The sequence below is a fragment of the Vollenhovia emeryi genome, unplaced genomic scaffold (assembly GCF_000949405.1).
Source record: "Vollenhovia emeryi isolate VEMERY1.0 unplaced genomic scaffold, V.emery_V1.0 DF939121.1, whole genome shotgun sequence".
Taxonomy (NCBI): Eukaryota; Metazoa; Arthropoda; class Insecta; order Hymenoptera; family Formicidae; genus Vollenhovia; species Vollenhovia emeryi.
In genome coordinates, this window is record NW_011967245.1 from 657,285 (window position 1) to 684,804 (window position 27,520).

The window sequence follows — 27,520 nt, forward strand, 5'->3', positions numbered from 1 at the left end:
CGTCGATTTCTACGGTGATTCGTCGAGAATGTGTCACGCGTAATTTGAAGAGAAAATGCGATCAAAAGCGCAAGGTAATACACGAATCGTCGGGCAAAATGATAACAAATTTAGCTGGAACTACGAATTGAAACTTTCAAATACTGTCTTTTTGATTAGACTTCTGAACTGAGTGTTTGAAGTATGAAAATATTCTGCTATGCGGTCCGCAACTTACCCTGGTATTATTTTGCGCACAAGAGCTAATGCCCATTCTACACCTAGGGATGATCCTACTTGTGGCTCATCCGATACTCCCTTCTATACCTAAAGCTAATCCTACTTGCAGCTTATCCGAGGGAGTAGTATAAAGTGTAAAAGGTTTACACTTTGGTTGGTTTCCAATCGTACCAAAGTACAACTACAGTGTACCTTTTACACTTTATACTACTTCCTCGGATAAGCTGCAAGTAGGATTAGCTTTAGGTATAGAAGGGGTATCGGATGAGCCACAAGTAGGATCATCCCTAGGTGTAGAATGGGCATAATGGAAAGAATTACAAGCGCAAAAACTATACATTGACTGTGTCGGTAAAAAAGATGGCCGAAGGATCTATTCTCTTTTATCTTATACTTTTTATTTAACTTGTCCATTTCCGCTTGTACAATTTATCTCGAGAACTGTGGAGCGCGGATATCGCGCCGCGAGTCGAACGTCGCGGTTCGAGGATCGATAAAATAACCCTCGCCGGGTCTCGAGCGGACTCGCGGCGCGGGAGGTTTCGTAGTTCGCGCCACCGCGCCCCGCGGTGGTGCCGGGACCCGCCGCGAGATGGCGGTCGCGGCGGACGGCCGGCTGGCGCTGGGAGCGCGTCCCCGAGTGTCGTGTCGTCGACTGTGCCGAGAGTACGTTCCACCAGCTTTCCCGTGTGTCAACCGCGGGTGTGTGTGCGCGCACGCCCGTCATCGTCGTGCCGTGTCTCGTCGTAGTCGTCGTCGTCATCGTCTCCTCGCGCCGTCCCGAGGGGGGGAAAACGTAAACCCGCGATCCAGTGTGTCGCACGTCGGTTCTTGGGGAATCCGCGATCCCGGATCTCGCGCGCGATCCTCGAGGGCGAAAGAGAGAGAGAGAGAGAGAGAGAGAGCGCGAGGGAATAACGGAAAAACGGAGAAACGGTCAGCGCGGCGACGTGCGTAGAGGTGCGCTCTCCCATGTACGCGCGTGTTTGCGCGCGGAGCGCTCATGTGTCCGTCTCGCGCGCGCGCGCGCGAGCGGCCGTACGCGGGGAAGCGAGACGGGCGGTCGCGAATTAACGGAGAGGAGTGAAAGAGTCGGCGGCGACGGCGGTGGAGGAGGCGAGGAAGGTGAGAAGGGAAAAAAAAGTGGGAAGTGTGTCGCCGTCGTCATCGGCGAGGAAGGTGCCCCGGAAGTCGCCTGCTGCACGCGCGAGAGCGTCCGCGCGGCGGCGGCGGACGGACGAATAGACAAAGAGGAAAAGGTGACCGCGCGCGGGTGGGCGAGGTAGCCCCCGACGTGAGAAGAAGGGAGAGGAGAAAGGGTGAGACGGGACCGAGAATACGGAGTGCCGGGAAGAGAGAGAAGAGGTGATCCATCAGCGGCCGCGCGCGAGTACCCGCGGGACGGGGAACGGCGAGCCGAAGGGACGAGGGGGAAAGAGGGAGAAAGAGGCGAGAGGACTGCGTCGCGGACGGAGGAATGCGAGGAGCGACCGTGCGGCGCGCCGTGTAAACACGCGTCTCGGGTGAACCGCCAGCGACTCGCCAGCAACGAGTTCGATGTCGTTGGCTTCCTCGTCGTCGTCGTCGTCGTCGTCGTCGCCGCGGCAGCTCCGAGACGGTTCGCGTCGCAGAACTCGCGCGGGAGGCGCAACCGGGAGCCGTGGCATCGATCATCGTCGCCGCCGGCACGGCAGACACGCGTAAATGAATCCACATCGCAAATGACGGTGGGCGGACTAGCGAGGTGCTGGCTGAACTCGTCGTCGTCTTCTTCGTCGGTTTAACGGACCAAGAGGTGAGTGGTGCACGCCTTTCCCCCTTCGGCCTCCCGAGGCGCCTTCTCGCTCCGGCGAAACGGAGCCCCCAGGTGGACTCTTCGGCGAAAATGGCTTCGGACGTGCCGCCCTGTCCGCCGTTCGCGACTGCTTTATTATTCCTAAGCGGTTGTTGCACCGCGCGATGCCCCGATAAGATAATTTTTACGCGATTATGCGTCGATAGTACGCAACGCCGTCAGTGGACAGTTTCGCCAAACGGCCGAGTTTTCCCGATTTCGCGACGTCCCGGTCCGCGTCGTGGCCGACACTCCGACGCTGATCCGCGGGCGGATTAATCGAGCTTTCAAATTTCCACCCGATCGTGCCCGAGAGAGCGCTGCACCGAAATGCAAGCGGCACCGCCTTCGGTATATTTCGCGTCGTAAATCAACGATACGTCACAGTTACCGAGTATAACGTCCGTTTCTATCACCGCGGATTAACTTTAATCTCTTCGTAAATTACTTCTCATCTTTTTCTCATTTTTACAAGTACGAGAAAGAGATACAAACTGAGTTGGAACCGAGATTAAGGTTGATCCGCGTTGGTAGAAACGGCCGTCGAACATTTTTCGGCGACGTAAAATTGCACGATGGTTTTTTTTTCTTCTTATTTTCCGCGACACTCATTGCGTTTGTCGTGCGACAAATGTAACAGTGCCCGTCGACTGCGATGTACCTATGACTTTGTCGATGGTGTCTACATTCCGTGTAGATTCTGAATTCAGAATTAGCTTTATTTATTCCTCTTATGCCCGTTTCTACCAATGCAGATTAACTTTAATCTCGGCTTAAATTATTTCTTGTCTTTTTCCAATTCGCAAAGCTAGAAAAAGATACAATGTAAGTTGAATCGAGATTAAAGTTAAACTGCGTTGGTAGAAACGGGTATTAGAGTTTACAATCTTCTTACATTCAGACTTATACCTTAACTTAACAAATTAATAAAATTCGCATGGCTCAAATGTGGTAAACACAAATTTGAAGGAATAAAGGACTAAGAGCCGTGACAGGGTGTTAGGGTCAAAATATTTTATTCTAAATTTATTGCGAAAAAATATCACCTCAGCCAGGGTTTGAACCTGGACCTTTCTCTCGCTGGGCGGGCGTCTCAACCAATTCGACCACCGAGGAATATGGCAATATTCATCGCAATAAACAGTCTAATGTTGATTCCCGACTGCCACCTATCGTGTAGTATTCAGTATTCGAAAACGAGAACTGTGCGCCGACTTAAATCGTCAGTCTTAAAACACAGTATTCTATACAGTTATTTTAACTTATTTCCTACATATCCTACATTTTAACACGTACACGCACCGGCATAAATGCTGTCCCTATCCTTGTGAGGTGCACGCACACAACTAGAGTCCCTGTAGTTGTGTGCGTGCACCTCACAAGGATAGAGACAGCATTTATGCCAGTGCGTGTACACACACACACACACACACACACACACACACACACACACACACCTCCCCCGGAGAACGAAATAGCACAGAACAGAGTTTTGTCCTTTTCTACGTGAACCTCTACTCCCACTGCTCAAATAAAGACAAACGCTCGGTCTAGATACTATTATGTCTGTGGTCAGAGCACAAAGCAACGTAACAGCTTACGACAAAGACGTAAGCGTAAGCGTAAATTTAACGCACAAGCTTTGGCGTACGTCGTACTTACCTCCCAATTACATCTACAAAGCTTGTGCGCTATCTACGCTTACGCTCGCGTCTTTGTCGCAAGCCATTACGTTGCTCCGTGCTCCGACCCTAACTCGCGCTTGTCAATCGTGCCTCGAGTGCCGATAGCGCGGCTGAAAAGAGCGAAATCCATCGATCGCGTCTTGCGTTAATTATTTGCGCGGAAACGACACCGCCTCCGTACTCGCGCTCGCACACACACACACACACACACACACACGCACAGACACGGACACACGCTCGGCGCCAGTTGCGTCAAAGGAGGCGCGTTATCAATGCAACATCGGGTCTTTGGATTTCTGCATTTTTATCGCGAGGAAAAAGGAAATAGTTCAAGACGAACGTCTGCTTCTCCCGCCCGCGATGATACGCGCTACCAGGCGCGCAGCTTCGAAAGCACCTCGCGTCGATGCGTGTGTGTCGGTTGCGTAACGGCCGCGTCACCGGTAACGTCTCGCCGATGTTACAATGCTTATCAATAAATAGCAGGCCGGCCCTTGGCGCTATTTACGACGTTATCGCGCGATAATATCGATCGTGCGGGGGAAACCGGGACACCTCCGGCTCGTCCTCCTCGGGGCAAGAGATATTCGGGTGGGTCCGCGTCGTTGTGCATCCGACAAATTCGCCACGTCGCGCACGCTGCCAGGTCCTGGAGACCCTGTAATCAGAGGCTGGCCATGAGAGTTCGTCAAACTCCTACGATTCTACGATCGTAGAAGAGCGCGCAAGAATTTGACCAACTCTTATGGACAGTCTCTGATTAACAGGGTCTCTACTAGGTCCAGCCGATCTCGCGACCGGGTGAACGCAGAGCTCTAGCAAAAGTTACTAACTTCGTTTTTCAAACTATAAGGCCCGGTTTTTCATTTTCTGGTTAATTGTTAACCAGAGTTAGTCGATTACCTGTCTCTTCTCGGATAATAACGTAGAAAAAGACAGAGAGATTCGACTAACCTCTGGTTAACAGTTTACCAGAAAATGAAAAACCGGGCCCAAGGGCCAGTTTCACGAACGTCGGTTAACTGTTAACGGAAGGTTAATTGATTCTCTGTCTCTTCTTGACTAATAAGTTGGAGAAAGAAATAGGGAGTCGACTGAACTCTGGTTAATGGTTAATCGACGTTTGTGAAACTGGCCCTAAGGCCCGGTTTCACCACACGTCGTTTAACTTTAATCTTGGTTTAATTCACGTTTGTCTCTTTCTAAAGTAACAGTTGGAAAGAGACAAAGAATGAATTAAGTTGAGCTTATAGTTAAGCGACGTGGGTGAGGCCCAGGCCTAAGAGAAAGATATAAAGTGAGTTGAAGATCAAAGTTAACCTGTGCTGACACGGGCGTAAGACAGTTTTTTCGCCGACGTATTTAACATTACATGATGTACTTTTTCTCGTTTCTATAACTGTGATGTATATGACAACTGAAACTACATTAGTATCGTAATTTTTCTTACTTCGTCTCGTGAAGTTGGCACGAAAATTTATCACTCGTTTGTTTTTTACTCGATATGCCAAAACTACTTTTTTATTTTACGAAGGAACTCTAGAACTGTAACAAGAAAAGTTCATGTTTTTAAAGATGAGGTGCTAACTTCACAGAGGTGCATTAGTTGACATTAGTGTACAAGATTTTGGTCAGCGGTTTCCCCCTCGGATTGAGGGTAGCGTTTAAAAATCTCCCCCGAGGAATATTTTCCTCGATGGCGATTCCGACACCATTTGGAGCGTTTCCGATCTACCTCTCGAGTACCTAAACTCATTTAAAAGGAAAAAGTGCCGCAACCGTTCTGTCCATCACTGTACGTTGCGAGACGAAACAATAAAGTTTCTTCGGACTAATCGATTCGCCGCTTGACGGAGACACTCGGGCACTTCCGAGATCGCAGATCCGGCCGAGGGACTCTCCTTTGAGAACGCCCGCGAATTGCTATTGCGATAGGGAAAGTTAAATGAGACGCGGCGAGTAATTCACTCGCCGATAGACGAGAGGTATTGTAATAGTCTTGTATTTCGTGCTATTTGTGGAAAATAACGCTGATAACAAGCGTTTCGTAATTTCGCCGTCCGGGGTGCGAGCGATGTTGCGCAACATCGCGATAATAAAAGCCGGGAGGGAAAGGGCTTTCCGTTAAACATTCATCATTCGAGGGATAAACCGCGCTTCGTGTTTACTTTTATTCATTAATAACAGTAATAGCTGTTGAAGTTATTACAGTAATGACGATTGTTAATACGCGCATTTTGCCAGCGTTATTAATGTATAAACGGTATATCCCGTTTAATGCGCGTAGGCGCAAGTTGGAGTGAATTTTATTAGGATCAAAGAATCCTAATGAAGCAGAATGCGAGCACTCTGTGCGCGCGCCCCCTCCCTCCTGTAAATTGCATTTCTGTGAAAGTAATTTGCCAATTACATTCTTTCACCTAAATTAACATCTGGCTTTCGGGCGGTCCGATAAAGTTGGACACGTGAAACATTAATTACGTATGCTTTGGCAGAAATTACAATTCGAATAAAGCCGCAAAAGTGGTACACAACGGCGCTGAATTTAATAACGATATTATCATGTGTTAACGCTTATCGCTCTATAATATCGAATATAAAATTATACGGACACGTTAGAGTAATTGATGTTTGATTAATTTACGTTAATTAAAATTAGATACGGTATTTCGTGGAAACGCACGGCACGGTATTTGCGATATTCTCCCCTCGTCGCCGGAGATTTTGCGATCCGCATTTCTACGGTAATTGATATCCAATATCGTAAGAGTGAGAAAAACGATTTGATGCCATGCGGAAATCAGGTTTTATCTTCTCCGATGTTTTCCGCGAGCGTCACGCGCGCAAAGAAATTAATGCGATCTACGATTGTCGATATATCGCAACGTGTGTCTGCTACTTGAGGCACGCTACTCGATAATAATTGGCGCAATATGTCTTCCGTACGGTTAAAAGTTCACCTGTTTTCTTTTATCGTTTTGTTTTACGATCGGCGACGTTTATCACTTATTTATAGGTAACTCACATTCGGAGAGAATAACTTTACGTCTACGGGAAATGCCTTTAACTCAATTTTAAGAACAATTTCTTCCGTCACGGATCTTAAGATCGCGAGGATGAAAGATATAAATAATTTATTAATTATGAGAAAAGGGCCGAAAAAGCAAATAATCAAATATATTTACTTCAAAATTAAGTTAAAATTAAAATTATAATAATAAGAACGAAATAACGAACGTTATGAATAAATTTATTAACTGGACGAAATATATTAACTCATCGTCGCCCGATATTTCTTCCTGTTTATTATATCGATAAAACTTATTCGAAGAAAGCTTACGTACTGAGAGCTCGTGTAGACCTCACGTATTTTCTCAAGTTTCAACGAGGCATTTATAAAGTTTCTTGCGAAATGGGTACTTATTATTTCCAAGGAGTGTTGCGTATTAATGGAAGGACGTTTCACATTACTGATCGTGAGTTAAAACGTCAAAGTGTCAGACCGGGTCAGGGAATTCCGGAGTAAATAGTTGAGCGTGTAATTGTCATGCACTGATAAAAAAAAGTGTTGAATCAAGAAAATATTTCTTACTGTATGCTGCGGTCACGGGCTGTCAAACAAATATTTGTTAAATCACATAAATATTTATTAATTACAAAAAGTATATATATTTGAATAAATTATGTATGTTTAATTAAAAAACATATATATTTGAATTAAAGAAATACTCACAAATAGGTTTAATGGTGTCAGTAGTTTAAAACCCATGATATGTAATTTTTAAACGACCTACACTGACCAATGTTTTTATTTACAAAAAAACGATGTTTCGGTCCCAGATTTGGACCCCCTTCAACCAAAGAGTGTAATCATTTTTTGACTAATATCTTACTAACATAGCGATATTGGCGAAACAAACGATATGAGATCATTAACAATTGTGTGAACAAATTACTTGAAAAGGGTTCAAATCTGGAACCGAAACGTCGGGTTTTTTGTTTTAATAAAAAACATTGACCAGTGTAGGTTATTTAAAAATTACACATCATGAAGAAATACCGTTAACTAAACATATCTAGCAATATCAATTCTAGTAACAGTTATCTAGTAATATCAATAACTTTTTCTCTCAGTGTGTAATTGATTGTATGACGAAGTCACTAAAGCATATATCCTGTTATCGAGTGCAGAAATGCTCCTCTCGCGATAACGCGGAAATGTGTGCCACCCGTGGATTCAAAAAGAGCCCAGTCATTCCGAGATGAACGCTGCTTAGCCGTTCCCGCGCGTCGGCCCTGAGGCACTTGAAAAAATTTCGACGAACGGATCGTCGGTCGCTTTTGGCCGCCAGTTCTGTCTGGGCTGTCTGGTCTTTCGGATATTTACCTCATTCGGCTTTCCAAGTGGTTAACTCTAAGGCATGTTTTCTGAGACAAATCTTTGTCGAAATTAAGATCGAGTTTTTGACAGAACTTAAAAAATACCGCTTCTCTCTTAATATAAAAACAATACGGGAATAGAGAGTTGTCCGCATCATTGAATTTTCATTTGTTTGTCTAAACTGAGAGACTGTTACACGATGCTTTCGTTATAGCAAAATTTATCTTTAAGATCCACAAGGAATACTTTGAAAAGGCAGGAAGTACAAGTGGGACACTCCACATATTATACGACATTCTTGAAGAACGCTCTGTTCCCATTCATGCGTTTCGTCTGTCTGTGTTTAAGCATGTGGAAATATCAAGACTTTTGGCATTTCAAGAGCTGGAATACTCAATGGGACAGAATATTTGAGAGCTGTCTTATAAGCACATGTATAATTTACTTGCTAAATTATTGTCGAGCAATTTGTTTGCAAAATGCCATCGGCATTATACGATTAAGCATAGCTAATGCGATTCTTGTTGACGCTGAAAACAAATTTCTCGGTAATAATGACATCATTACCAGTCCCACGTAATATCAATTTTTTAAAAAAAGACGCCAAGTATAAACGTGCAAACCGAGCAACAACTTTACGATTTAATTGGTTGGAAATTTTTTGCTAAAACATTAACATTTTTATCTTCTCTACAAAAGTGTCTTGTCTACAAAAGTAATGATATCAACAAATTGCGCCAAATATAACAATGGATATTTATACGAACTGATTGTTTTATTAGTTTTACATATTAAAATATTATTTCCTAAAAATTCAAATTAAAGATTTTATAGAAAGAAATCATGGAGAGGGAGGCAAAATTCCACATTTTTTGGATAAACTCCATGCCAGTGGTAAAAACCGGTATTTTCCGGAAAAAAACTGGTCTTCTCTATTTCTCTATCTAAAAACGACAAGATAAGTAGAAAACTTTTAGAAAGCACTGCAGGAAGAAAGAATTGTTTCCCGTATAAACTAAAATTAATATAAAATTTAGTATCTTCGAAGTTCTCGTTTTAAAAATATGTATTAATTTCAATACAACCATTTTTTTAATTAAAAACTCATATTGGTTTCTTTTTAAAATAGCGATTACTATGATTTAGTATTTAAAACAAAAATTTTTTTCATAAAGACTACAAAAATGACTAATATTTATATAAATATATTTTAATTAAGTATTAGTTACTTTGATAATTTTTGCCAATTTATTCCATTGGATAAAGTCCGAAACGGTAAAAACTGGAATTTACCGTTTTTTCCATCCCCTGGATTTTTCTAACCAACCCTGGGTAACGCTATTAAAAAGTAAATTCTATAAACTGCCGTTTTAGAATTTGAGTTGCACAGGCAGGAGATACACTTCGATACACCAACATATCCCACGTAATATCAATCGTAACATCAATTAATGACAATTGAACGTGTAGCACGTTAAATATATTTTTCGTTATTAGTCGCGCGTCTAAATATAAAAAAAATGTATTTTCGCATAGAGTTTTGTCCGTATCAAATCTTTTCTAAAGGTACAACTTCCTGTCTGTTTACCATTATTTTTCACCGAGACGAGACAGGGAAAACTTTCAGCTCGTTCCGAGTGATAGATTATTTTCGCCCGTACTTTTTTTTTCGCCCACGCGTACAAACTATTGTTGTTTACCGCCAGTCGGCCAGCGATGTTTATGCGACGGGAAACGACTGGTGCAGCGGCGTTCGGAAGTGGAGATCAATCCGCTTGTCGAGAGCATTATCTCAAATTACACAGATCCGGTCGCGTCAAAGTAATCCGTGTCCAGCTCGCGCAGTAGAAGCTGTGCAGAAGTGACACTTGTCCGCGTGTTGCATTTCGAGATGAGAGAGCGAGAAAAGTGGAGAGAACAAATCGTCGATCCGTAGAAAGTATTAGTGTCTCGCCGTAAGTAAAGGGCAAAGTTTTCGGAGCAGGGGAACCGGGAAAGGCGCGTCTCAGCGTGCATAGAGTTCACTGAAATCTCCACCGGCTCGTAACATCCCGTTTCCTTTCAACTCGCACCGCGTTTCTTCCTCCCGCGGTGTTCGACGCGGTATCGCCGGGACACCATCGCGAAATTCACGCGTGCAATGAGATGCGCTCGAAACTATCGTTCCCATCGGATCCGAACGAGAGACCTCCATATCGCCGATAGCTTATCGATATCGCCTTTGTGCAACTCTATTTACTGATATCATCTGACAATGCCAATACGTCATCGAGCGTGTCACTGCGTGTGCGGGATTAAGCTTGCGGAACTGCCAAGCGGTACGGGCGTACAAACGAGCGGGATGCGTTTCGTTACTTTCGTAATCAGACTCGCGAAGTGTGATCCTCGCTAGCTTCTTTCTCGGCGAAAGTTTGATTGGATCCTTGACGTTCGCGTAATTGGATTTTCTCCGTGACACTTCTGACCGTCCGTTAGTATATTTAACGTCAATGCCAATACACGCCCGATGTACATTTTGCTAGGAAGAAAAAAGAGAAACCGATACTCGAGTTAAATTCAAATTGGACAAGTTCTTCCCTCCAAGTTTTCCCCCTTTTCAAGGCCCCAAATCGGGCGCGCAACCAATCCTCGCTCGCGACTGTACTCTGGGGGAAAAAAGGACAGTTAGCAATAGTTCGATGCACAATTCAATGCACAAATAATTCGATTACTAATTGCGGGCCCCAAAATGGGTTGCTAACTATCTTTTTTTTTCTCCTAGAGTACTCGCGGTTGCTCCACGCACACCCGGCGCGGCAATGCGAAAGCTCTAATCGACCGTAATTATCCTCGTGAGGATGAACGCCGGCCGTTGTTCCCACTGGCGGGCGCGCGAATTAGCCGCGTCTCCCAGGACATCGCGCTTATTTCTTCGCGGCGCGCACGCTGACGCCGCGGAATCCCGATAACGGTACGCGGGGCACTACCTGTTACGTGCCCACGGTACGTTCGTGTTACGCATTATCGCCACGGGGCCCTGTTATCGTTCCTCCGATCGCGAATCCGCGCGCATCAATCACCGTTACGGCCGCGCTGCCGTCGTGCTTTTGATTGCGCAAGGAAGGCGATTTTACCGGGAAACAAAAACGCGCCGCGTAAGAGATACGCGCGCGGTTCTAGCTACGCTTATACTTGGCGCGAGACACTACCGTGTCTCATAATACCTGTTTCGCAATCCTGGGCGGCCCCTTATTATTCTCCTTTTCGAAACGCGCGTATCGTTAATCGTTTACCAAACCGATTATGCCTCGGACGACTTTTTTTAAAAAAAGTATTTCGTATCGGTCGCTCGGACCAGCGCGAAAACTATATTTGAATGTGTCGGTAAAACAGATGACTTTAGGATCCTCTTAAGGGGACCCTAAAGCCGTTTGTTTTATCGACATTCTTTGTTAGAAGTAATCTTTTAATTGGCTTTATAGAAATGCAAAACTCTTTTACGGAATTAAAGTACGCAGCAAAATCTAGACTATGCTGGTCGACTTTATATCAAAAACGAAAAAAACTTTTTAATTTTACTCATTTTTGGTACACTTGACGACAATATTTGCGTGATACAAGAGTTCTACATTAAATATATACAAAATGAGACCAGCATACTCCAGGGACAACGTATAAGAACAATATCGTGCAATTAGAACTAATTGTAAGATTAATAGCCTTATAGAAAAAAAGATTACTTCTAATAAACGCAAGTACAGAAATCCAAGTTTAGAAGAAGAGAAAAAGAGCGGTATGGAGTGTAGAAATAGTTGCAGGCTTTTACGAGAGAGGTCGCTGCCAAACATCTGTCAGATTGTCAGTAAAGCCATGACGTTGACGATGCTAGAATTCGATTCAAATTCTCGGTCTGAGCGACGTGTAATAAAATTGCTACTTTTTCGTAAAAGTGGCAAATTGATTCGCTATAAATTTCTCGGACTGAGCAGAACTTGCAATTAAAAATAGTTGCAAGCTTTTACGAGATAATTGACATTTTTAATTCTGTCTCCTGTCTTATCGACACTGATCGAGTTCGCTAGCGACTTTAGGATCTCCTTAAGACACTCGACTCCAGCCACGACAGATTCTTCGAAGAAAAACTCGAGCGTTTTCCCCGGGAAGTGTTCAGGCAAGTTTGAGATAAGGATGTACGCTCTGTGAATCAAGATGTTCATTTAGCAGCCACGTAGGTGGAAAATGTGCGAGGGCGAAACTGTAGTTCGAGCTCTTCGCTAATAATTTGCGGCCACCTTTGCCTGTCTGACCCACACCTGATAAATATTACACGAGTAGCGAAGAATTTTTCCTCGTTTCTCCATCCTCCTCGCCGATGTCTTACGAAACGTGTTGCGGTCCAGATCCCAGGGGAGTTTGTCTTTCTTCCGGGATGAAATAGCCGGACTAAAGTTCGAAAAATCATTTCGGAAATGAACTTTCGTTGCAACGGGCAGATACACGTGATCCCGCACTTGGAGCTAAACCGGAAGCGACATTAAGGCATTCTCTAGAAGCTCTTTCCGAGGATCTCTCGGCGAAACTTAATCCATCAACGTAATTTACATTTTCTTAATGGACTATCGTGTTTTTCGGGTAATCTTGGCATATTGATATTTCCAGCACAATGAAATTTTTGTTCAAATTTACCCGCTGGTATTCGCAGAGCTGAATATTTCCGTGTTATGGCTGCACTTTTCTTGATGACTTTTACGAATGCTAGCAATCTTTTTACGCAAGAGTTTTGATGCGTAACATGGAAAACTTTCATGAATTTTCAAAGCTCTTGTTCTCTTCAATCTTTACATTTATGCTAGTGGAAGAACAATTCTGAAGATCTTTTCATTGTTGCGTAAAAGCATCTCGGTAAATGGACAAGGCACATTTGTACGCTAATTTTCATTATGCAATTTGTAACATTAGAAATGCAATGACACAAAAGTCGGGATAACACTAATAGAAGTCCTCAGAGTTTCAAATAGTTTCATGACACAAAAATAACCACATTACTCGCGACATTACGTGTGTATGACGTGTGTGTATTCAAAACGCTTTAATAGCTCATCCCGTTGGGTAATTTTAATAACGTTAATCTTATCTGTGCGTGCGTAAAAATAAAACGGGATCATGCGATGGCGTTTTAAATGTCACGTTTCTCCAATGGATAGTAGACTTTTCACAAAACGGTACGCCTCATCGGACAAATTAATTGATTTATTGACCGAGAGAGAGAGAGAGAGAGAGAGAGAGAGAGAGGGAGGGGTGCAAGGGTTGTAACAGCGCATCGCTCGCGTGTTCGTGCGCGCGTTACACCGACGCGAGTAGCATCGAGACGCGATTTCCCGGTCAGTCAACAGTCGTTGGCCGCGTTGGCACGTTGTTCGACCTTTCTGCAACATCGAATTCCGCCGGTACGCCCGTCAATCTCCTACCGGCTATTGCGGATCGCGACGGCACTGGTTTATTTCGATCCCCGGCCTCGCCGTTGAATCTCTCGCGCGGTCTCCGCGAGTGCACGCGCGCACGCGCGACGTTGCCCTTCCCCTCCCCCGGTTCGCTAATTCGTGACTTCCGCGTTCGCGCGAATGCGAAAGTGCCTCGGAAAGTACGGCGCTCCGTTTACGACTGCATCCGGGAAATGCGGTCTATGCGGAGAACGCGCGGCGCGATCTAAATTTCAAATGCGGGTCCACGCTCGCGCCACGCTCGTCGGGGACGGATTGTACTTTCTAAGCGCGAGGTTTCCGCTCGGCGGAATCGACGGCCGCGGACGTGCGCTTTCGCGAGGAGCGGCGGTCCGCTGAATGGGATGAGGACGACCAAATGCGGATCGACCCGATGAGTCGCTGATAAGCGACGTACAAACGCGTCGATGCCCTTTGTGTTACCGCGACGATACAGCATGAAGTTGTAATCAGAGCAAAATTTCAGTGACAGTTTAAGATAATTAAATTAATTGCTTTAGTGAAACATAAATAAAATTCATGCGGCTCTGACGTGAAAACGCGAATACGAAGTGAGCAAGGATATAAGAGCCAAGACAGGATGTTGGTGTCTAAGTGATTTCAATTTTTCAAATTTTCTGCGAAAAATTTCCCTCGGCCAGGGTAATTAATCGTGCCACGCGTTAATTAAATTACTTAAAAATGTTTGACCCGAATTTGATCGCCTTATCCCACCCTGCCTCGCGCTTTTCGCGATAAGCGCCACTCGCGAAACCATCGAGCGTCTGTAGCTTGAACGTTGCTCCGATTTCAAGGGAAATGTCGGGTGATATTTACTTTACTATCAGCCGCGCGTCTCATTGTAATTCTCTTGCCGTTTAATTGGGCCGGTAACGAGATAACTTTCGCACTTTTTTTTTCGAGGATTTACTCTGAAATAAGACGCCCGCGACGCCATCGATCGCCTGCCGCCGCTGCGCGGTTGGTGCAACGTGCGTTTCAGGCGTTTCGCCCCGAAGAGTCGTAAACTTATTACGTGTAACTGACGCTCGTGCATCTCATTATTACACGGACACGTGCGGGAAAAGCAGGTCAGGCTGACATCGCGGACGTGCCCGCGCACAGGTAGATCTTGATAGCGGAGGACGAGCGTCGTTATCGGTTAAATGTCAAGTTCAATTCGCCGCGACGTGACGGATCCGGACGGATAAAGGATGATTCGGGCGACTCCCGCTCTCCTTGCACGTGGAAAATTACCGCGATAGTAAACGCCCTGGATACCCAGGAATTGATATTCCCGCTGTTGGCGCGGCGGGTTATCGATTATAAAGAATGTTCGCGGGAGAGGATCAGACCTACGGCGAGCAACGCCGAGGAGTTGCCAGGTGTTTAATTAATATTTAGAAAGGGATGTTTTACGACTTTTGATCAAGGTGTAATATTTAAAAAGTAAGGAGTGTAACTGTCACGGATTTGTACTATATAATTATATTAAATTACCAATGCACGTACTAGCATAGTAAAATAATTATAGTCTGGAATATTATTTTTATAGTAATTATTACTATAATATTAGTAATAGAATATAGACACAGAGATGCCGACTATTTAAAAAATTTACTGTAAAATATAAGCTTTCAACTATTCTTTGAAAGAGCTCTTTCTTGCACTATTCTTTACGAGTGCAAAGTGATGTAACCAATGAACATAGTGAACGCAATGTATATATAAAAAAAAAGCGGGGAGTATTACTTCCAATATAAATACGATTATTACCATTACATATAGTTATTTGAAATTTTACTTGTAGCTGTTATTGCAATATTTATAGTACACCTTTTTGGTTTATGACAACCATATCGTAAGTTGCGTGTACCAATATTGTACCTATGAGAACTATGATACATTGTTAGGTCAACCATAACTTACGTGGTTGGAAGAATTATTAAAATTTGGGGATGACTCCTAAAGTGACCCCAAAATTATAGTGGCAACTGCAACCATTTTTTTCTGTCAGTGTATATATAATTTTTTTACAGTATTCCGAACTTTGCTAAAATAACGTTTTACCTGCACGCTTTCTTCCCGCGGGCCATTTTTCTCTTATTTTTACCGTGCGTAAACATTTGCATTTTCCCGGAGCTCGCGTAGTCTCGCAAAGCGTCAATTCTGCGCCAACAATAATTCGAGAATCCTTGACCGTGGAACACTCCAATACTATTTATTTAGGCTAGCGCGAGCACTCGGCGGCCTACGAGAAATAAAATAAAATTGGGACGATCGCGTCAATCAAACCGCACTATCGCTCGTTAATTGCACTAAATCCAGATAAAGCGGCGGGGGAGGGGGGAGGAGGACCCCCATGCGGTCGCGCGATGTCGCGGTAATTGCGTTACTTCGTAATGCCGCGATCGCGTCAATTACGATTGCGTAACGGCGATTAATTTGCCCGCGTAGCGGCGAAAAGAATCGAGCGCATCGATATGACGTCCGCGCGCCGTGATTTATTTTAATTGAATCCGCTTGCGAGGAGCGCGCGATCGATCACGCATTATCGGCGTATGCGCCGATAAACATTCGTTACGGCGTGAACTTTTCGATATCTGCCAGTAAATCGGCACGCGCGGCGAGAGTCGATTTGCCTTAATGGATTAATACGTCAGCCAGATAATTTATTATCTTAACAATGAACGGCGGTGCAGGGTACGCTCGCCGATAATAATAACACCGGCGAGAATGGGAGAGAATACTCCCGGTCTTTATTTATATCGCGACATAGGCAATGGACGCGTTTGCGCGAAATAAAAGACGTAAACCTCGGCGAGTGAATGTCAGTCTTGCGTCAGCATTTGCTATAAATTGCACGGCGAGCCACGGATGATTCGATCGTTAAGGCATTAATCTCGTCTGTTTTCGTCCGGGCCAGGTCGAAAGGACCTTCGGGGACGATAGTGCTTTTCCGAGAAGAGATCTCGACGCGCGCTTGGACCGACCGAAGCGATTTTCGCCTCCTTATTGGTACCTTGTCCGCGCCGGCCGTCCGAGGTTTATTTTTGCGTACGTCGTAATCCTCGTTAAGAGTATCCGGAGCACGCGTGCACGGCGAGGATGTGATTCGCGGCTGCCGGCGGGGCCGCGCGTGGCCGCGTTCCGCACGGCGGCGAGGAACTCCTTTGTGGCTCCCAAAGGAAATCGTGGGTGTAGTAGTCGTGGGTCGGGATTTTCGCGACCCGCCGTCACATTGTATTTTCGTGCGCCTTTACCGCACGCGGGAGAGGGCGGCGGAGATAGAGCATTATTAATTTATCACGCGCGGGATCTCGCCCAGCGCGGAAAAAAATACACGACGGTGATATACGCGATGTAAGCAAAGTCCGCGTTATGTGTTTTATTGAAATAGAAACACGGCGTGTGTATATATATGTATATGTAAATTGCGATAGGAACGCGCGCGGAGGTGGCGGGCGGGCGGAATGCGAGATACCGCGCCGGCAAGTCGCAGCGTGCACCGTGACGACGTTGCGTTTCGCAATTACGTTCCGCCAAAGACAATCGGCAAGCAACATTGGCTCTCATTCCCATCCAGCGCTAAATTTGATCGCGCACCGCTCGCCCCGCGTTCGCGCGCATTAGCGTTATCGCGTCAGGCTGGCGTGTTACGTTTGTTGGTTCGCGCGACACATTTTTTCAAGCGTGTCGATTGGTCGCAGGACTGAAAAGTTCTCGAGTATCTGGAAATTTTGTATCCCGCGACCAATCGATACGCTTAAAAAATTTTGCCGTGCGACAACAAATTTCTAGATACTCGAGAATTTTAGAGGAAAGTCCTCCGTTACGAGATAGGATTCTAATGTGAGATAGCGGGTTTTCAACGTCCAAATTCAACCACAAATCTTTTTCGCGGCGATTACACGATCTAACAATGAATTTTCCGCTAAACGGATTTCGCTCCAAGGGCGATAAATTCATGGCGGAACCAACAAATGGCGCCTATTAATTTAGCAGAAACTCCGCTATATCATATTAGGGGACTCACTATCCTGCGACCAATCGACACGCTTAAAACGTTTGTCGTACAACAAATTTCTTGTAACGACCAATCAATACACTTAAAATTTGGTCGCGCGACAAATCTTTTTAGCGCGTTGATTGGCTGGAAGATAGTAAAATTCTCGAGTATCTAGAATTTTTTTTGTAACGACCAATCAGTATACTTCAAATTTGGCCGTACGACAAATGAAAATCCACCCTTAGGCAGGTATTACATTTGTCGTCGCACGACGAATCTTTTTAGCGTGTTGATTGGCTGGAAGATAGTAAAATTCTCGAGTATCTACAAACTTTCTATTCAGCGAATCAACACGCTTAAAACATTTGTCGTGCGACAAATGTAATATCAGGCTTACAATTAGACGACAAAGCGGAGAGAGGCGAGCCAAGCGCGGTGTCACGTTTGCTTGTACATTGTTCCCGTTTTTTTTTAAGTGGTCGATCCTTCGGAAAGTGAACGATCGTAGGCGATAAGCGATTCTGCCGAGTCGCGCCTCGATGCGATCGATAAACGACAGATTCTCGCGCTCCAGTTACGTCGAGTTTCTAATCCGATATTCACCGAAGAAAAATCAATCCGAGGATTATGCACTCGATTTCTATGCACTCCGTGGTACATTCGGGACGCGGCGTAACTACCTCGTTCACTCGCGGGTAAAAGTTTGAATCGGATAACTATATTTAGCGTCAAACGTGTGCATGTGCTCGGTCCATTAGCTTCCCGCTACGTGTATTTTCCCAAAGCGATAGTACCGCTCTTGTCATTCTGCCGAGCGTACCTTTTTTACCGCTGCCGATCGCACGTCCACGGATGGCGAAGCGATTAATTATTGCTCCTACGAAGCGCTAAAAATAATAGTGACCTCTTTCTCGCGCGGAATGGACCGGCTCGACGTACTTACACTGTCGCTGAACACATTTCTACACGATCGATTGGATTTCGACATTTCGAGTCCACTCATTCAACGTTATCGCGTGAGCGAGCATACAGAACGCTTGCTTAAAAGAAACAAACGAGAAACTAGCACTCGCAAGTGCAAACAGGGCGTTCGGTGGATAAGTTTCGACCAGGCGGTCTGCTTATCTTATTCGCAGAGCGCGATAATTTTCCGACATGCATGTGATTCTGCCGCGAGGACCTCGAATTTGCGAAAGTCACAAGCGGCAGGTAAATAGCTTTCGTAGAAGAATTAAAAATCTATCCTGAGATAAACCCATCTTCCTCTTATACCGTTAGACTTGGTAAGTATATCGTCTGATCTCTTTCGCAATATCGTTTTTCGATTTTACGCAATGTCTGGTCCAGAATGAGCGTTTAAGCGCAAAACCCGAGGATTGCGTAAAATCGGGATACGACCTTGCGAGAGAGATCAGTCGACATGGATTTTGTACATGGGACAAGTCTAACAGTTATTTTAGATATCATCTTTGTACTGTTATTGCGACAAATATTACCACATGCCTCACTGGTCGAACTGGTGAGACGCCCGCCTAGAGAGTAGGGAAGTCCAGGTTCAAACCCTGGTTGAGGTAATACTTTTCGCAATAAGTTTTCTGTATTAAAACACTGACCGGTTAATGTCGACTAAAAAGCTTGATTATACTCTGGGGAAAAAAAGACAGCGACCCATTTTGAGGCCCACAATTAGTATTCGAATTATTTGGATTGTTCGTAACTCTTATCCTTTACGAATTTTACGCCGCGTAACTAAAAATCGCAATTAGCTATTCTATCTATATCCAAGATTTTTAAGTAATACTAATCAAAATTCTCTCAATTAGTTCTGTCAATATTCAATGACGCAAAGATAATTTTCACTTAAGGGGATGCTGGAGTGGTTTGATTTACCGACAGAGTCGCATACAGTTTTTGCGTTTGTAAATCCTGTTATTGGCTTTCATGTACAAAATAATACCAGAGCGGTGTGTGGACTGCACAGTAGAACATTTTCATATAAAACATGTTGAGGTTTGAAGTCCAATTCGTATCGCATTATGTATTTTAAATTTTCAAATGCATAATGCGATACGAGCCAGACTTCAAACCTCAATGTTTTTTACATGAAAATGTTCTACTATACAGTTCACAATCCGGTCTGGTATTATTTAGTACATAAATGCCAATAATAAGATTTACAAACGCAAAAACTGTATGCGACTCTGCATTGCTTAATTACAAAAAAAAACTGGAAAAAATTTTTTTTCACGAAAACAAAGCTTTCTCTATAAGGAAACAAAAAATGGTCAAAATTTTTCCCACAGTAGAGTTACGAACAATCCAAATAATTCGATTACTAATTGTGAGCCCCAAAATGAGTTGCTGTCTTTCTTTCCCCAGAGTAGTTATTTTAGAAGTTAAAAATGTGTGTTTTTTTTTTTAATGAAAAGATTCGCAATGTGCATTGCAGCGGCACGAGATGAATCGAAGAGTGGGATACAGCAATTACGATGGCAAGATCGCCGGGCTTTACGACCTGGAGGAGACCCTCGGCCGCGGCCACTTCGCCGTGGTCAAGCTGGCGCGACACGTTTTCACCGGTGAGAAGGTCGCGGTGAAGGTGATCGACAAGAGCAAGCTCGACGAGGTCTCGAGGGCTCATCTCTTTCAGGAGGTGAGAGAAGTATTACTGCGGTCACTTCACGAAATGCCAGTTCTGCCGATTCGATCTTTCGCTGCTTATAAAGAAAACGAACGAAGCAAGTGTTTCTTTACCAAAAGTGAATAAACCGGGATGCGTAAAGGCCATAGGAAGCCCATGAAAGATCTGAAATTAAATTGCCTCCTCGTGTGCCTTTATCTTTGCTTTCGTTTTATCTTTCCGAGAGACAAAGCTAAGCTACGTTGTTTCAAAGTCCCTACGTTCCAAGTGAGATTTCACGCTCGGGTGTGACAGATAGAACCGTAATGACATTCTGATTCGTTGTTTGTTTCTATTTTGCACGACTCGTGACTGTGCAATCGCGTCGAGCCAGAGTTTTCGCCTGTTTCATGTCCTAATGGAAACGATAGAGTTATCGATGACATCCTGATTCGCGTAATGTCATTTTGATGGCTAGTTCGATGGTGGCCGACGATCGAATCGCGCAGCTGCGTCGCAGATAGATAGACCTTATAGCGGCGGATCTCGTTGGGGTCGACGAGATAATGACGCGAATGGATGACGGACAAAATCGTCGAACCCCGTAGTTTATAGCCGCTCGGGCGACACGAACTTGGTTTGCCTGTCCATCGTGATCGCGAGCCGTTTTTGTCGCAGGTGCGGTGCATGAAGCTAGTGCAGCATCCCAATGTGGTGCGGCTGTACGAGGTGATAGACACGCAGACCAAGCTATACTTAATTCTAGAGCTCGGCGATGGCGGGGATCTCTACGATTACATCATGCGCCACGACAGCGGCCTCAGCGAAGAGGTATTGTTGCACGGCTATTGTCGTTTTATTATGCCATCGGCTTGTAATTGCCCCGCGAACAAAGGAGCGCAAATATAGCTCTCCGATGTAAAGTTAATGCGTCTGTTTAATGTGAATTTTCTTGGATGTCAATTCATAAATTGTACGGAAAGTTGTCTCTAAACTCTTCTCGGAAAAGTATTTCTTATATAGATTCAATTTAAAATGAATAGAATTATATATCGATCTGATGAGAATTCTCTTGTGTCACTGTTCCACCAATTCTAAGTATTTATATAACCCGATTAAATTTCTAAAATTATGGAATAATCATCTACAGAGACACGGCAAGGGTATACTGTGTGAATCGTAACGTTGGAATGTTTCCCCAGGTGGCCAGGACTTACTTTCGGCAGATAGTTCGAGCCATATCGTACTGTCATCGTTTACACGTAGTGCACAGAGATTTAAAACCCGAGAATGTCGTGTTCTTCGAGAAGCTCGGCACGGTGAAGCTCACGGACTTCGGGTTTAGCAATAGATTCTGTCCTGGTCAGAAACTCGAGACTTCGTGCGGCTCGTTAGCGTACTCCGCTCCAGAGATACTTCTGGGCGATAGTTATGATGCCCCCGCAGTAGGTAAGCTCGCTAATTAGCATAATAAAGAATAAAGATGACCTAAGTTATTAAGATTCCATTATCTATTTAGCCACCTCTAAATTCTAACGGCTGAGAATTGCCATTGAAGTTTCCTTCGCCGAAAGTTTCGCTAAGAAGTAAAGCTCTAAATGCGAGAGAAAGGATCTTGCTTAAAATACGATACAACGAAAGTGAAATTGTTAAACTCGCTTCGGTGGACTATGTTTGTGGCTTCAATTTGTTGCAGATGTTTGGTCGTTAGGTGTAATACTGTACATGTTAGTATGCGGTCAAGCGCCGTTTCAAGAGGCGAACGACAGCGAGACGTTAACGATGATCATGGACTGCAAGTATTCGATTCCGTCGCACGTGTCCGACGGGTGCAAGCGGCTGATCGCGAGGATGCTCGTACGGGAACCCGAAGGTAGAGCGTCCCTTGAGGAAATTGCCGCGGACTCGTGGCTGGCGATCGGTTCCGACTTGGACACGATGGAGACGCTGCCGCTCGTGTCGCGTCAACAAGTCACCGACGATCATCACAATCACATAATTACCAAAATGGTTAACGGTAACATCGCCACCAAGGAAGAGATATTGGAGTGAGTAGACATTAGGAAGAGATTTGACCATTTTGATCGTGCCTTTTTGCGTGTTAGTATATTTTAAGCATGCGTCTTCGGCGCTGCGTTTTACTGGCCGTTCTCACTCCGGGCCTTCTTGCAGCGCGCTTGACAAGAACGAGTACAACCACATCACCGCGACGTATTTCTTGCTGGCCGAGAGGAAATTGCGGGCTCATCGACAAGAACAGATGCAGAAAACTCGACCAGAAGCTCTGGACGTTTCCTCAAAGTATGTCTCAAGTATTGAATCATCCATTAGCATCGCTGCTGCGTGTGACTCACTTGCAAGATATGCTACATCTAAATATTTATACACGCGCTGCATACCGTCTTTAATGAAATCACTAATATACCATTGCTGTTAATTTTGTGCAGCCGGCAGGATGATCTAACGACAAACCTACGCACGAATGAGAACTCGCTGAGTACGACGAACCAGTCGCTATTGACCGTGCCACGGACACCTGGTGACGTACCGCAGGTACGTATCGCGTCCTCATCGTCTAACGAGGCGTCGAATAATACGTGACTGAATGTAACATTAAGACAAGCACTTTGTGTGGCTAGCGTTCCTCGCGCGGGAAACAAAGATGACTGTTCTCATTGCAGAACGTGCGTACGCGCAAGTGCAGTATTGTTCAAGAAGAGGAAGATGAGGACGATGTGTCCTCGTGTTCTGGCCGAGACGAGCGCGGCAGTAATTCGACGCTAAATTCCCTTAACCGTCGCGGCTCCCGTTCCGAGGGGAAGCTCTCGCATATTCTGCAGGAGCGATTATCGCAGCTTCCGGAGAAGCACACCGGCACGAAGCCCGTATCGGGTCAGCGGCATCCGCACCAAAAGGAGGATACCGTCATCGCCGAATCATCGCACAGGGGAGAAAGACTGAAGCAGACTTCGAGAAACGAGAAGGACAACAAGACAACGTCGCCGCCGGTGCGTCCGAAAGGAGCGGACAAAGTTCAAACGGGTAACGTGCTCTTGGAGAAGCTGCCTGTAACTCCGCGGATCACCACGACGACGTGCGAGGAAAATCTGAAGAACCGATTGAGTGGCGCAAACTCTCCATCGGCCGGATGGACCACTAGAAAAGCGACCAGCACGGAAGCCAAGCCCAAGTCAGTGACGGAGTGTCTAAAGTCGGCCGGACCAGTGCCGGCGAACAAGTGGAGAATGGGTGCTCAGCACCATCGGTTTAGCGTGCCGCTTACGGAGTCCCCGTCAGCGATTTCCTCGAAACCATCCGACGTACCTGCGACGACGACGACTACTACCAAAACGCTGCACGAATCGTCGACTGTCTCGATACCTCTTCATCCGATTAGCGACAATCAAGTGACGTTAACACCCAAGTACAAGACAATGCCGTCGCCCAGCGGTAACTCGTCCGCGAAACAACTCACGCTCAATGAAATCCTGGAGGACGGGGACGGGACGCACACGCCGGTCAACTCCACGGAATGCGGGGATTCGACGACCAAGTGCCGAGTCGTAAGGCGAACAACGTACGAGCAACGGAGGAGTAAATTCCACAAGACGCGCACGACCTCCTGCTCGAGCTCGGACGCCAGCGACGATGACAGCGAGAGCAGGAAGAAGAGGGCGCACAAGCTCGGCGCGTCCACGGGCAAACCCTTACCTCCGAGGCGCGACAGTCACGACGACTCGAGCGATTCGCAGGACCCGGGAGGGAGCGGCGGCGGGCGAGGTGGAGTCGGCGGCGGGGGGAGCGGGGTGAGCAACGGCGAGCACACAACGACGGACACACCGACGACAACCGAGAGCAATCGAAACGACAACGGTAGCGGCACTAACACGACAAACACGAGCACAACGAATGGAGGAGGGCGGCATCGGTGCACCGAGAACCAGGTAATGTTCGGCAGGAGACATCGCGCTGGTAGGAGAAGAGCCGGCGAGACGCGATTGCGCGAGAGCCAGTCATTGAATCGTATCACCGAGGTCCAGGAGGCCGAGGCACCCTCGTCCTGTCACAATCATAGTCACGTATCGCGCAATTCGACCGTAATCGGCACGCAGAACGTCTCCTCGTCGTCATCGTCGGTGTCGCAAAATAGCACGGCTTCTCAGCACAATGTTGTCCCACCTGTGTCCCAAATGGCGATCAACACGGTACAGAAGGCGAAGGGTCTCGGGGCGAGGTTGTTGCAAAGCTGGTCGCTCAGCGCCGGGAAGTCCCTGTTATCGCATGGCTCGAAGCAATCCGCTCGCAGTCCCGACGGGAAGAACAATAACTGTCAGCGGCAATCGGACGATTGCCAGACGGTTAGCGGCGCCAGCGACGAGCGTCGCGGCGATCACAAGTGCGCGAGTCAAGCGGCGTGCAACGACAAGGAGAATCGCGGTAACGGCTCGATGAACCGGAACGAGTGTAAGACCAGGAAGATCCGGTTGTTGAGCCGTTACTTCGCCGTGCACAAGAAGCTCTGCGTACCGCTGCCGGGTATCTTCGGCAAGGGACGTCTCTACAAGGCTCGCTCGTGCGGCAGCATCACTCGCGACCGCGTGAGCCCGCCGTCGCCTAAATCGATGCTGCTGGTCGAGGACAAGTGGCGGGAGCGTCGTCAGTGGTGCGACGCCGCGACGAAGCAGCATCGCGGCAGCGACGGCGACATCAATCAGAATCTAGGCCTCGCGCAACTCGTGCAGGATAACATCGTCGGTAAGGGCTGCGCCGGGATGCCCAACGTGTGCCACATTCATCTCGGGGACGCTTCCAAGTGTTGTAGCCTTTGTTGATAAACCGCTTCCGCTCGGAAGAGGGAGAGAACTCGAGCCGCGCTTAGATACGCAAGATGAGAGACACGTGTACGAGCGCGGATAGGTAAGACCAGGTCCGTTCTGGTGCCAGTGGCGTGTGCGCGCGGGACTATTGTCGCGACAATCTTTTTTCGATACCGCGAGTATAATTTCTAGCGAGTTATTTTGTCGATACAGAAATATTCTTATAGTTTGCGAGATCTGATATATTATACACATATTTTTTCTCCTTTTTCTAAGAAACGGCGTGGATGCCGTGTCTCCGGCACACCTTAAAGAGAACAATAGCTAATGATTTCTACGCGCAGAACCGAAGTCAGATCTGTTTAGGAACCATTTTATAAGCAATTCGGAGTACAGAGTGTTCCCGCAATTAATATTTCCACAAAAGGTATGATCTGTTCCTCGCTGATGCCCAAGTTACGTTAAATTAGGGACGCGCGACCGATACATTCGCGCCAAGGTGGTGATCGCTGACCACGATAGTAAAAAAGATTATAACGGTGGGTGTGCCACCGACGTACTTGACTGATCACATCATATCCCCGCTGGTCCGCAGAGCACAGGGATCAAGACAACAATAAGAGAAAGGGAAGACGGGACGTAACCGAATTGTCGGTCGTTCCGAGAGAGCTGTATCTAGTCCATGTGAACAAACGATGTATTAAATATTGCAGAGTTTATGATTATTATTATTATATTATTACTATATTATTATTATTATCACTATTACTCTACTACTGCTACTATTACTACTATTACAGCTACTATTACAATTGCAGTCGCTACTATTATTGCGAGAGATCATTGTCATCTCCATGTTATCGTCATTATTATCGCTATCATTGCCATCGTCATTATCGCTGCCTTTGTTATCTCTCTTCTCCGTTTACCGCGCGTAAAACCTAGCACGATATATATAATGCATCGCGAACGGCGAAGCAAGCCCACGTAACGACTGAAACTCGCGGTCGATCGACGCGGAGAGTCGTGCAGCGCGAAAAGCGTCTTCCCCGTCCCGTTTTTCTTTCAGTTCCCCCCGCCTTTTCTTCAACGCTGTCCCTCTCTCTTCCCCCTAAACGATACACCATTGCCTTCACAAAGCTTCCTAACTTATTAAGACGAAGAACAGATAGTTTCCAAATGGCGGTTGACTATATTTATATACATATATATATATATATATTAACGCAAATTAACATCGGACAGAAACGCGAGTGTTGTACAACGGTAGCCTGACGTTGCGTCTAAAAGGAAAGGAGCCGATTAAAAGGGAGAGAAACTCGCTCCGCGGTATTTGCGCACGTTAAACCCCCCCGGTGCGGGAGCAGAAGTGTTGTTGAACAAGCGATGCGGGACGTGCGGAACCCACCGAGGACGTGATACCGCGCGCGCCAGATATTAGAAGCTTAAGGCTAAGGCGATAACAGCAATCGTCACTCGTCGATCCCAGTCTCGTAGATCTAAATAATCGGCAGCGGACGGATAGACGCAAGATCCGTTGAACGTGCTTGCCGGTTAAGCACGTTCGCGTTCTTCTTCGGTCATTCATTCCCCCCCCCCCGGCTGTTCGCGCCACGCGTATAAACGGTCGCCTGGACCGTCGTCGTCGTCGTCTCTTTATCATCGTCATCATCGCGAGTGACGTCCGCTACTTAGAAGCGCGTTACAATCGTAAAGAAATGTTTCTTGTCAACGTAGCGGAAACTCGTCGGATTTTATCTTCCCTTCTCGCCGCGGTAAAACTCTTTTTCTTTTGTTCCTTGCAATATCGTCGTCCCTTTTATTACGTTCTATATCAATTTTGCGAACCTCGACGATCGAGCGCTGGCCGCTCGGCGAGTATCGAGGTCCACCCCCTCGCGAGTTCATGCATTTTTCAGCCCTCCCGTTTCATACGCATATGCGATGCCATTCGATTAGGGTGAAAGCGTAAGGTGTAAGAAAGGCAGAGCAAGCTCTAAAAAATGATGCGCGATTGCGGGGTGTTGGAGATACGGCGATTATTCGCTGCCGCTCGTCGAAGCCCCCCCTCCTCCCCCCCCCCTTGCTCCCGTGTTTTCCGTTTTCGCCCTTAGACTCGCGGCGCCGTCTGCAAGACGCGCCGATCGATTAACTTCTTTGATAAAGACTGAGAATTCCGCAATGACTTCGATGATATCTCGACTACCAGCTACCTGCGCGTCGCACGATGACGATGACCTAACGAGACCAAAAAAAAAATATATATATATAATTATTCGTAAGATCCACAGACCTAAGTTTTGCGCTAGCTACAAAGTGCAATACAAAGTTGTACAAAGCCAAGTACCTTGCGTCGGTGTAATCGTTGATTTTCAAGGACCCCGACCTTATCTTTTTCACCCACCCTCTCCCCCCCCCCGTCCCCCTCGTATCGTAAGCGCGTATTCAGCAACTCGGGAGCTACTTTCGAGACTCGGAGCTAACAATCGCGGTGTA

The 27,520-nt window shown here is 46.1% G+C and overlaps 1 protein-coding gene across 1 annotated transcript; it reads left to right on the forward strand.

The window, feature by feature from the left end:
* The first annotated feature begins 559 nt into the window (after positions 1–559).
* LOC105570137 (serine/threonine-protein kinase par-1) lies at positions 560–25,752 on the forward strand. Its single transcript, XM_012027106.1, has 8 exons — positions 560–2,014; positions 20,037–20,240; positions 20,886–21,038; positions 21,410–21,656; positions 21,904–22,255; positions 22,380–22,508; positions 22,655–22,760; positions 22,889–25,752. Exons 2-8 carry the CDS (start codon positions 20,046–20,048, stop codon positions 25,037–25,039), a joined length of 3,333 nt encoding a protein of 1,110 aa, XP_011882496.1. The 5' UTR covers positions 560–2,014; positions 20,037–20,045; the 3' UTR covers positions 25,040–25,752.
* Positions 25,753–27,520: the final 1,768 nt, after the last annotated feature.

Bases quoted from the DNA above. Each gene is read 5' to 3' on its own strand.
- LOC105570137 (XM_012027106.1), top strand. From the start codon at position 20,046: ATGAATCGAAGAGTGGGATACAGCAATTACGATGGCAAGATCGCCGGG. The intron at 21,039-21,409 runs GTATTGTTGCAC...ATGTTTCCCCAG, and splicing joins ACAGCGGCCTCAGCGAAGAG to GTGGCCAGGACTTACTTTCG. The intron at 22,761-22,888 runs GTACGTATCGCG...TTCTCATTGCAG, and splicing joins CACCTGGTGACGTACCGCAG to AACGTGCGTACGCGCAAGTG.